At 36.6% G+C, this 12,193-nt stretch overlaps 1 protein-coding gene across 1 annotated transcript; it reads right to left on the minus strand.

The window, feature by feature from the left end:
* Nucleotides 1-8,760: 8,760 nt before the first annotated feature.
* On the minus strand, nt 8,761-10,900 carry LOC133288183 (G2/mitotic-specific cyclin S13-7-like). Its single transcript, XM_061485890.1, has 8 exons — nt 10,859-10,900; nt 10,371-10,504; nt 10,232-10,268; nt 9,951-10,076; nt 9,563-9,817; nt 9,316-9,474; nt 9,042-9,223; nt 8,761-8,929 (listed from the first exon to the last, which is right to left on the minus strand). Exons 1-8 carry the CDS (start codon nt 10,898-10,900, stop codon nt 8,761-8,763), a joined length of 1,104 nt encoding a protein of 367 aa, XP_061341874.1.
* Between the last annotated feature and the right edge of the window lie 1,293 nt (nt 10,901-12,193).

Here is a 12,193-nt window from a genome sequence, read left to right on the forward strand (position 1 = left end):
GATTTCTCTAATTAGGTGATATCTGCGGAGCACGTGCTTAGATCTTTGATGAGACCTAGGTTCCTTTGACTGCGCAATGGCTCTAGTGTTGTCGCATAGCAACTGTATGGGCTCATCCACGCTTGGAACCACTCTAAGTTCAGATATGAACTTCTTGATCCACACGGCGTCCTTAGCCGCTTCTGAAGCAGCTATATATTCAGGTTCTGTCATTGAATCTGCTGTTGTCTCCTGCTTGGAACTCTTCCAAGATACTGTCCCACCATTTAAGGTGAATACGAACCCTGACCGTGACTTGCAGTCATCTTTTTCACTCTGAAAGCTGGCATCAGTGAACCCTTTCACTGTAAGCTCATTAACCCCACCATAGACCAAAAACGCATCCTTAGTTCTTCTCAAGTATTTAAGGATGGTCTTGACTGCGGTCCAGTGACCCTCTCCAGGGTCAGACTGGTATCTGCTCGTAATGCTTAAAGCATATGAGACATCTGGTCTCGTACATATCATGGCATACATGATGGATCCAATAGCCGAAGCGTATGGAATTCCACTCATGTGATCCTTCTCAGGCTGTGACTTAGGACACATAGCCTTTGAAAGATGTATCCCATGACTGACAGGTAGAAAACCCCTTTTCGACCCTTCCATGCTAAACCTTTTTAGCATCTTGTCAATATACGTGGATTGAGATAAACCCAGCAGCCTGTTTGATCTATCTCTATAGATCTTTATACCAAGTATAAAGGTCGCCTCTCCCAAATCCTTCATGGTGAAGCTTTCTGAAAGCCATTCTTTCATTGTTTGTAATGTGGGGATGTCATTTCCTATAAGCAATATGCCATCTACATAAAGCACTAGGAAGACAACATTACTCCCACTAACCTTCCTATAAACACAAGGTTCATCCTCGTTCTTGATGAAACCGTTACTCCTAACGACCTCATCAAAACGAACATTCCAACTCCTTGATGCTTGCTTTAGCCCATATATCGACCTTTGAAGTTTGCATACCATATGCTCCTGATCTTTGATTACAAAGCCTTCAGGTTGTGTCATGTACACTTCCTCCTTCAAGAACCCATTCAAGAAGGCGGTCTTGACATCCATTTTCCAAATTTCATAGTCGTGATATGCTGCTATCGCAAGCATGATCCTTATAGATTTGATCATGGCAACTGGTGAGAAAGTTTCATGATAGTCAACTCCTTGTCTTTGACGATATCCTTTCGCCACCAACCTAGCTTTGTAGGTTTGAACGTTGCCATTTGCATCAGTCTTTCTTTTAAAGACCCATTTGTTACTGATAGGAACTATTCCTTGCGGTTTAGGAACCAAGGTCCATACCTTGTTCTGATACATCGAATCCATTTCAGATTCCATGGCTTCAAGCCAACTGGAAGAGTAAACATCCTTGACTGCCTCCTCGTAGTTACTCGGTTCATTATCCTCAACGGTTTGTTGATTCTCAATCACAAATCCATACCTCTCACATGGATGGATGACCCTCGTAGTCCTATGGAGTTGTGTGTTTACTTCTCCATCGGAGAACGTCGCCTGCTGAGCAGATTTGGGTTCCTCAATCTGTTCATGTGGTTCTTGAACTTCTTCAAGATCAATCTTACTCTCACTGGCTCCTTGAGATATCAAATCCTTCTCAAGGAACTCAGCATTCTTGGATACAAACACTTTGTGTTCATCCATAGAGTAAAAGTAGTATCCTTTAGGATACCCCACAAAAAGACATTTAATACTCTTAGCACTAAGCTTGTCTGATGCCAATGTCTTGACATAAGCTGGCGATCCCCAAACCCTGAGATAACTCAGGTTGGGTCTCTTACCATTCCATATCTCATATGGTGTGGTCTGAACAGATTTAGACGGTACCCTATTTAGAAGGTATGCCGCTGTGTCTAAGGCATATCCCCAAAACGATTTTGGAAGTTGAGTCTCACTCATCATAGACCTAACCATGTCTAACAAGGTCCTGTTTCTCCTTTCGGAGACACTATTTTGGTGTGGTGTGTAAGGAGCAGTAAACTGCGAGAGAATTCCATTCTCTCTTAGATAATCCTGAAACTCATGGCTCAAATATTCACCACCACGATCTGATCGTAATGTCTTAATTATCTTGCCACGCTGTTTCTCTACTTCATTCCTAAACTCTTTGAACTTTTCAAAAGCTTCGGATTTATATCTTATCAGGTACACATACCCAAATCTTGATTTGTCATCCGTAAAGCTAATGAAATAGAAGTATCCTCCTCTAGCCTCAATAGACATTGGCCCACAAACATCAGTGTGAATGAGTTCTAATAACTCACTAGCCCTATGACTCTCAATCCCCTTGGGCTTGTGACAAGTCATTTTCCCAGCTAGACAAGACTCACATTGTCCATAGGATTCCAAATCCATGGAATCTAGGTATCCATCTACATGCATCCTAGACAATCTTGTTTCGTTTATGTGCCCTAGTCTACAATGCCAAAGATAAGATTGATTATCTATCCTAGGTCGTTTCACAGCTACATTGAGCACTTCAGTTCCCATTTCCAGAACATACAATCCATTTATTAATGAAGCAGTACCATAAACAATATCATTCAAAATGATAGAAAATGTACTATTCTTAATACTAAAAGTAAAACCATCTTGTTCTAAACAAGAAATAGAAATAATGTTTCTAGAAATGTTCCGAACATAAAGACAATTATTCAAATGCAATAAAAGGCCCGTAGGCAAAATAAGGTCGGCATCTCCAACAGAATGAGCAGTAACACTTGCTCCATTGCCAACGCGAAGATCCACCTCGTTTCTCTCCAATCTCCTTGGGCTCCTAAGCACTTGCAACATATTGCAGATATGAGAACCACAACCGGTATCCAATACCCATGAAGTCGGATTAGCACAAGAATAATTTATCTCAATCATGAAATTACCTGAGGCAGAAGCATCACCATTTTTATTGTCCTTCACACTCTTCAGGTAGTCTGGACAATTCCTCTTCCAATGGCCTTTCTTGCCACAATGGAAGCACTCAGCATCGCCTTTGTCCTTGGATGCTTTCTTACCCTTCTTGTTGCCCTTCTTCTTCTTGGATTTTCCTTTGGGATTAAGGGAATCACCTTTAGCAGGCCCCTTACCCTTGGCCTTGCTAGGCCCACCAATCAGAAGAGCTTGTGTCCTATCCTTCTTGATAGATAGAACACTTCAGCAGTTGTTAACATACTTAACAACTCAGGCAAGCTCACCTGCATCCCATGCATGTGGTAATTCATGATGAATTGACTAAAGGAAGGTGGAAGTGAGGTGAGCACTAAGTCATTACTTAGTTCGGCATCCATGATAAAGCCTAGATTTCCTAGCTTCTCAATCAGACCGATCATCTTAAGAACATGACTGCCAACAGACATGCTCTCAGACATCCTGCAAGAGAACAATTCTCTTGAGGCCTCATACCTCTCATGCCTGCCTTTAATGTCATACAACACCTTGAGATGTAAGACAATAGAGGGAGCATCTATATGCTCATGCTGCTTTTGCAGTTCAGGCGACATGGATGCCAACATGATGCAGACAGCCAACACATTGTCATCCATGTGCTGTTTGTGGGCCTCGAAATCAAATTCTGCGAACCCATCTTCCCATTCCCTAGGAGCTACGGGTAATTCAGCATCTAGGACGTAAGCAATCTTTTCAGCCCTTAGAACAATTCTTAGGTTCCGATACCAGTCCATAAAATTTGGACCGGTCAGTTTGTTCGTATCAAGTATGGAGCGCAGTGACAATGTATTAGTCATACTAATTAACTGAAAATGTAAAGATAAAAATTAATTAATATTTGGACATATAGTAAAAACAAATTATTAAAGACTTTTATTAATTTGTCCCTCCCACTATTTTATCTAAGTCAATGACCCTTCCTTTTGACTTAGGGTTATTCTACTTTTAGAATTTACCTTAGTAGGATTAAGAATGCGATTATTTATTTTAACCCCCGTCTGAGACCGCAAGATTAATTTAAATAATGGATTGATCTTTATCAATGGTATCTCATACCCTTTCTTAACATTAGGTTGACAACTCCTTGTCACTTAGTGGTGCATCTCATGCAACCAACCTAGCACTATTACCCTAAGCACATAAGCCTGGCTGGGCCTGCAGCTTATGTCTCAGTTAAGCACTAACCAGCACCCCAAGTGTCTTACACTTCTAATACTACTCTTACTCAACGAAACAGTGGGTCCCAACTGGGTTGTAGAGCACCACTATTTAGAGGAGGTTTGAGTAATATTGGTGGTGGGAGGTAATCATGCGCTTAATAATTTTATTCCTTTTAAGGGTTCATTTTATTAAGGGTTTATTAAGTCTCATCAAACACATTAATATATTATCATGCTAGTCGTAACCTATGTCATACATCTAACGGTTTAAACTAGTCGCAATTGGACTTGCATAATAATCATACAAACGCGATTTAGTCCAACTCATGCATACTAGACGTCATAAGCCATAAAGCATACATATCGCGATACTCTATCTCATGCATACTAGTCGTATAATAACATACATGCAAATAAAACAGTTTTATTTTGAGATAGTCATGGTGCTCGCTCTTTTGTCCATCTTGCTTCTCAAGCCTCGGCTTCTTGTCGTCTATACGCCACTAGACTAATTTCTCTAATTACAATTAAAGAAACTCCAAAACATTTTGGAGGGACAAAATTTAAATTACAAAAATTTGAAATTTAAATTATATCTCTTGTAAAAGAGCCCAAAATTACAAATTAATTTAAAATTTAAAAATTTCAAATTCCGGGCACCATGACCATCCCCTTCCTCTTTTGCACCTGAAATGTTAGATAACTCACAAGTACAAAAATATTATCATATAATATATTTTTCACGTATGTCTTGATATTTAACCATTAAATATTAAAACATAATTAAAATTCTAAATTTTCCTTAATTCTTCAATTGGCCGAATTAAACAACAATTTATTTAATTCAAATTTTATTGATTCTTTCTCAAAGAACATAAAATTAAACCATGCATGTAGCCATAAATCTCAATATGGCCGAACCATATACAAGAGTATATGATTCAAATTTTCAAAAAATTTCATGCCATGTTTCTGAAACAATTCATGAAGAAAAATAAGAAAACAATCAAGGTGTTCAAAACATCTTTCATGGTCGAACTACACCTTTCAAAAAGGTGTTTCCTTTTTAAAACTTTTATAAAGTAAAAACAACCATGTATACATATGGATTCATGAACATAGCATTCGAAATAACATGTTCATAAAAACGAAAACTTTAACTGTTTAAAGTATTGTAAATTAAAATCCATACATAAAAATTGAATCTTTAACTTTTAAAAAAATTTTAACCGTGAAAAATATGATCACAAACAAGGTACCATCACCCGTCTATGGTAAAGCAACCGGGCTCTGATACCATTTGAAAGTTGGAAATGGCCTTGAAGGCCGATGCATGCTTGTTCGTGAAAACTCGTGATGATCAAGGTAGGTCTGAAGGGTTCAGACCCTCTAACGTTGATCCACACCACCCACTGCGTCTAGGTGCAAGAACTCCTTCTTGTGAAACCGCCAAGTGATCACTACAATGATGCTTGCTAAGCGCACACTGTGTGAAGAGAAAGGCTAGGTAAAAGTGTTTGAAAGAGTGAAGCTTTCAATGTGAAAACTTCACAAAAGTGGCGCAGGAGAGGAGAAGAGAATGGCTTGGTTGGTTTTCTAAAAACCCTAGAAGGAACATATATATAGAGGCGCACAAGAGGAGCCTATTTGTTAAAAACAAATCAGATTTTTAATCAATAAAAATCCCTTCCAAAAGGGCGCTCCATCAAAGAGAGAGAGAATAGGATTTGTTGCAAATCAAATCTCATCAAATCTTACCAACAACATCCTATCATATCTTTATGATATATTAGGTTCAAAACCTAATCAAATATCTGATCATAAATCATCATATAATCAGTTATATGGTGCGCCCCATATAGCCTAAATAATGACCAGATACATTTGAGTAGTTGCATTCAAACTTGAATCAAATCACTCAAATATTCTCCCAACAGATCGTATCTTCTGGAGCTGATTCTGATGACTAACCAACAGCCAAATCAGCACCCCAAATCTTCTTAGATTATGTCCAAAAGATTTCCTCTTGATATGTTTCAACAAGATCTCATCTTATCCCTTTGTTATGAAACAACTTTTCATACCCAATTCAAATTCAAATTTCAAACATTTGAATTCAAACTTTCAAACACTTAAATTTTAAATTCAAATTCAAATTCTAAATTCAAATTCAAATTTCAAAATTCAAATTCAAAATTCAAATTTCAAATTTCAAATTTCAAATTCAAAATTCAAAATTCGAATTTCAAAATTCAAATTCAAAATTCAAATTTCAAAATTCAAATTTCAAATTCAAAATTCAAAATTTAAACATTTGATAATTAATTTAACTAATTAAATTAATTAGTAATGTCTTGGACTATCCAAGCCCATTACTTAGATCCATGCGCCCTCCACCCTATCTGTGGAGTTCCAAACTACTTCTTGGGCTAATAACAATTGTTAGGCCCAATACCATTAATGTTAGAGCATCTAGACAATTAGGTGTTAGTGTGTGACCCATTAGGTTCAACATAGCCACTGACATAAATGGGCTTGGGCCCAATAAGCCCACAACTCATCTAATGACAACACAGAGCACTAGCAATGCTTTGTTTCCCCAGAACTAGTTAGATTAGTGACTTGATCATCCTATTGCACATATTTGGTTGCCGTATATATTTCCTTTCGTCTCGGTTACCTTCCCATAAAACCTAGGATAAGGTAGCGTATTAACCCCTGCGGTTTAGGGTAAGCTTTATTCGAAATAGGGAATCTTCAATTTACAGACTCTAAAGGCAGATCATCTCATGATCTCTTTTACTATGCATAGATTCCCGAGTCCCTGTAAATGTCATCCCGATTTCTCCGGTTTACAGATAACCTAATCTCTCACAGAGATTTGACGAATTCCTCCAGCTTATCACCCTAGCCCTGTGTTCTTTCAGGACAAGGCCAACAATATACCTATGAGTCTCCATGTTTCAGGCAGACGAGGTGCACAATCAAAATATGCCTTCTAGAACACAGTCTAGGTAATAACTTCTGGTCTTAGGAAAGACATACCCAAATATAAAGAGACTACTTTAATGATACTCTCTGTGAGAGTTCCTCATAGAGTCTTTTTGTGGGTCTGTTTAGTGCGAGCTATACCCTTATAGGTCCACCCACGACTTTAGCTAAGACATCTCCATATCTGTAGCACATGAGGTCTATACCTTGTATCCATATACAAGTAGATAAGTCGTGCTAGTCTTACCCGAGATTACTGACCCCATTCTCAGTATCTCTAGACTAGGAACATAAAATTAGGAATAAACATCCGGTATTCTTGAATCCTCATGATCGTGATCTCATCACAGATACTCAAGAGATACCTATTTTATTCCACGGGGTTTATCAAGTTATTCATAATATATCAACATTAATATCGAGACAGAATTATGAAACAAGATAAAGAGCACTTTTATTTATTTGCGACAATATTAAAAAGGTCTACATCTATGTCCTTATTTAATCATAAAATTTTCTCTAGGATACCCAAATACTAACAAAAAAACACACACACTTGACATGTCGTAGGGTGACTGCATGAACTGGACGGTTCCAATAAGATTTCATTCTTGAACAAAAATCCGTTTTTTGGTTTATTTCATCTATTCCATGACCGGAATAGGGGGGGATACACGTTACACCACGATTTTGAATCAGAAGAGATATTTCAAGAAATGACAGATCTATTCACTCTATCAATAACCGAGCCGGATCTAGTGTATCCTACACTGTCAATGGTTAGTTCTTTTGCTTTGAACTCATGGAATCTTTATTGTCCAAGGTATGAGACTACTAAATAAGACATTTTGAGGGGCTTAAAAAAATTAAATAAATCACTATTTATTTGGGTATTGGGAATTGTCGCTCTCCACAAATCATAGAATTGCTTGTAATTGACTTGAAAATTTTAACAGGATTATTTCAAAAGGTGTTGCATTATGCTTACTTAATGAATCAGGGAATCTTATATTTAATTTTTTTTTTTTACAAACTATACTAAATATGACTGATCAGACTTCAATCAAGAGTATATCACCAATTAGATAGTGCAGTTTATAAACAAAAAATTTGTAAATATAGTCTTCTCCCGATGAACTATATTCAAAAACGAAAAGGTTGCAACTTTTAAGTCAAATTTTGTTTTACCCTAATGCACAAAACGGAAAGGTTGCAACTTCTAAGTCAAATTTTGTTTTACCCGAATGCAAATGGGCTTGTAAAAAAACCAATACCATTGCCAAAAAATACCACATAAAATGAGTACAAATGGGCTTGTAAAAGAAAAAAGAAACAAAGAAAAAAACATATTGAACGCAGTTGCAAAATCCCATATAAAATCAAAGGGATTACATTTCGTCATGTAACATAACTGAGCATTTTGTCATGCAGAGAGACAAAAGTGGGCTCCATACATTTAAAAAACAATAAAATTAAACAGAAAAGAAAGCGCATAGTTCGATGTCTGTGCATGAAACAAATTTTTTTTCCTGCGACAGCACAAATACATTTCCCTAAAATCAATACCATACTACAATAACAAATAGTTATTGCCGAATCCCACATAAAACTAAGAATGTTCCGGGCAAATTGATGTAGAACCTTCGGTTAGAAGATTCTTAGCTGATGGAAGCCCTGCAACAGCCCCTCTCAGAGGATGAGAGTACTTTCTGTACACAGTCATATGCTTTCCATTTCCAACCGTGGAGTGGAAGTTGACCAGTAGTCTAGCACATTCCCTGTTTGGAACCAACAAAGCCAAATTGAATGAATCAACAATTTAATAATAATAATAATAATAATAATGAATAGTAAAATAAAATACTACACAATATTTGGAGAATATATTACATTAGTTGTTCATCTGAGTAACCCGTGTGTAGCTTAAGTGTCTCATTCCAAACGGGGCTCTTATCAAGAGTGCATCTAGCTGCAAAGACTGCTGAGGCAGCAACCATTGATGGGCAATACTTAACTAAGGTGGCATAATGCATCACTCCCAGCTCACAAAGAAAATGGGCCATGTTTTCCAACTGAAAACAACAGTGTATAAACAAAAAATATTTCACATGAGATATCAAAATGAAAATGAACAAAAAGATTTGAATCAAAAGGTGTCACTCACCATCTGATCAGGAACTGATGCCTTGATAAAGCGAACTAGGAAAACAAATGGTGTAGGCACAGTCAAAGTCCATTCCAGATTGCCAAGTATGATTTTCTCCATCCCCAGAATCTGTTCATGAGTGTAAGCTGTGTCTGAAAGGCAGACAAAGTCATTAACCTGCAAAACAAGTGTTTGTTATCTCAGCTTATATCTTTTTGACATTGAAGAGGCCAATAGTACTGATGATAGTGAACATGCATCAAACCTGAGGGGGCCATATTTCTTCATACTTGGATGCCATCAGCATGGCACCAACACCAACCAATTCCAGTTCCCTTCTTGGCACTGTCTTAATTGATAGAAACCGATCAATTATATTAATGGTAAGATAAAGGGTTTCAAGTGAAAGTTCAAACTTTGAGTGGACATCCATCAACCAATCAATCAGTATTTCTCTCATTCTCTTATTTATCTCAGGTTGGTGTTGTGTGTTCATGTAGTCCTGGGTAAGGCTCTCGTTCTTCATGCATCACCATTCACAGTAACATAATTAGAACCCCATTACATCACACACAACAACAACAAAAAAGAAAGAGAAAACAAAATTAAAATTAAAAAAGTAACATCAAGGGAATATCAATCATGTTTGACACCTCCACTTCCTTATAGAACATGTAAATATCTTCAACATATTCCACAGCAGCAAGCTCATTCCCAGCATCACCAGCATCAATATCAACAATCTCAACCTTCGGTTTTTTAGTTAGACCACATGCTGCCTGAGTCAGAACATCCCAAGAACTTGTCAAGACATAAAACATAATAACATGGTTCAGACACACAGAGTTTGTTATTTTTTTTTGTATGCTGTATAATGAAATTAAATTAAACAATCAAACAAAGCAAGATGGAACAAGCTATATAAGTAGTTTACCTTGTTATTTTCAGCAAGTAGTTGGGCACAGAAACTCCTAAAACAATCATAAAAATATTAGATTAATAGGCACACGTCACACACACACACACACACACACACACATAGAGAGAGAGAGAGAGAGAGAAAAAAAAAGTACCTTGTAATGGGACGATTGGGTTTGTCCTCAAATCCTCTTAAGGTGACTAAATTTCCAATATCGCCAAGTGCTTTGCGGTTCCTTTCCTCTGTTGCATCGTTCTTCTTCTGTTGCTTTCCTCCGCCAACCATAGCCTGGCCTATGTCATTGCAAAAAAAAAAAAAAAAAAAAAAACACCCCATTAAAAAAAATATGACAGCTTTCGATCTAAACAAAGATTCACATGCACCATACTAAGGTTAAAAAAATTAAAATTAAAATTAAAATAAAATAAAATAAAAGGGCCTCCTATAACATTGGGGGACCAGACCCGGAAAAAACTGAAACCAAACTTGTCTTTGATTTTGAACAGATTTGTAAAGTCCCAGACAAGAATTATTCGTTATTGCATCTTGTTGTCCATTGTATTCATACAGTGACTAGATAGATTCAAAAGAACAGAAATATATTCAAAAGAACGATATTTATATACAATCATCCAAAAAGACAATATCTCTGGCTTGTTTTGGAACAATGGGTCTTGAAGCCATTTCAAACTCTTCTTGGTCTTGATTGTATAATCCTCGTCCTCCTTCTTCTTCTTCGTTCTTTCTCTGTGGCTGCGTAGAATGGATGAATGTGAATAAGAATGAGAAGAGATGGGGCAGTGAAAAATCCCCTTCTCTTTTGTAGCTGTAGGAGGCGAAGCTTCTCCCACTCAACGGTCGAATTTTTCCCCAATTTCTTTATCGTTGGATCCTTTCACATTAATCTGCCGGCACTGAAGAATATAATCTACAATCATTAATAAATTTATAATGTACAATCATTATTAAAATAATAAAAACAAATATAAATATTATATATATATGTATACACAATAAAAATAATAATAAAAAAGAAAATGAAAATGAAAATGAAAAACCAAAAATGAATGGATATTGAAAAAGAAAATTAGAAGGAAATTTCGTAAAATTTACAACTACGTTTTTATGCAATATTGAAAGACACTTTAAAGTAAAAGAGTCGTTAGATGTTAAAATTAAAAATGAATTTTTATATATAAATTTATTAAAAAGATATGTGATCAGACCAAATACAGTATCGACTGGCCTATATGTATCGAGTCCAATCACACACGGTTGAATCAGCTTACGTTGTTAGTGGTCTGGGCCTGGTATTGCTGTTGGAGAGTGCTTGAGCTTTGTCCTTCTCGTTGGCGTGTTGCACCAAATTGGGGGTACCTGGGAAGACACTCCGATGCTTAAGTCAGTATCAGAGGCAGGTGTTTTTGTGTTGATTAAGTAAAGATGATCGTACCTTGGTGGTATATCGTTTGCTTATATAGTAGTTAAGATGCCACCTTAATTAAGGCGGCTTGGCTTCTGAGTGGCCAGCCTTGGGCTGCAGGTAGGGGTGTTCGCGGTCTGGATTAGATCGGTTTTGGAAGCAAAAATCATCCGATCCAATTTCTTCGGTTTGATCATATAATCATTCATTCGGTTTTGATTTTTTTTTCAAATCCGATCCGATCCAATTTAATTTTTTTCGGTTTGGATTGGGTCGATTTTCGGTTTTTGAAAATCTTAAAATTTATTTCATGATTATTGTGCAAATAACATCTTTTGTATATATTGGCTTTGTAATTTTTTTTTTTGAAATACAAAAGCATTAGTAAACTATAATATAATTTTTTTAATATTGGCAATGAGATATGAAGCTCTACAAAGATAAAATCTTGTTGATGAGATATGACTAGATTTTTTCTTGGGTTTAGAAATTTTTAGGTTATGATTAGGGAAATACTCAAGTAGGTAGAGGGAAATTAATATATTGGATCGGTT

Source organism: Gastrolobium bilobum, unplaced genomic scaffold, assembly GCF_033153095.1.
Source record: "Gastrolobium bilobum isolate Gb01-03AN ecotype WA unplaced genomic scaffold, APGP_CSIRO_Gbil_v1 utg7961, whole genome shotgun sequence".
In the NCBI taxonomy this organism is placed as follows: domain Eukaryota; kingdom Viridiplantae; phylum Streptophyta; class Magnoliopsida; order Fabales; family Fabaceae; genus Gastrolobium; species Gastrolobium bilobum.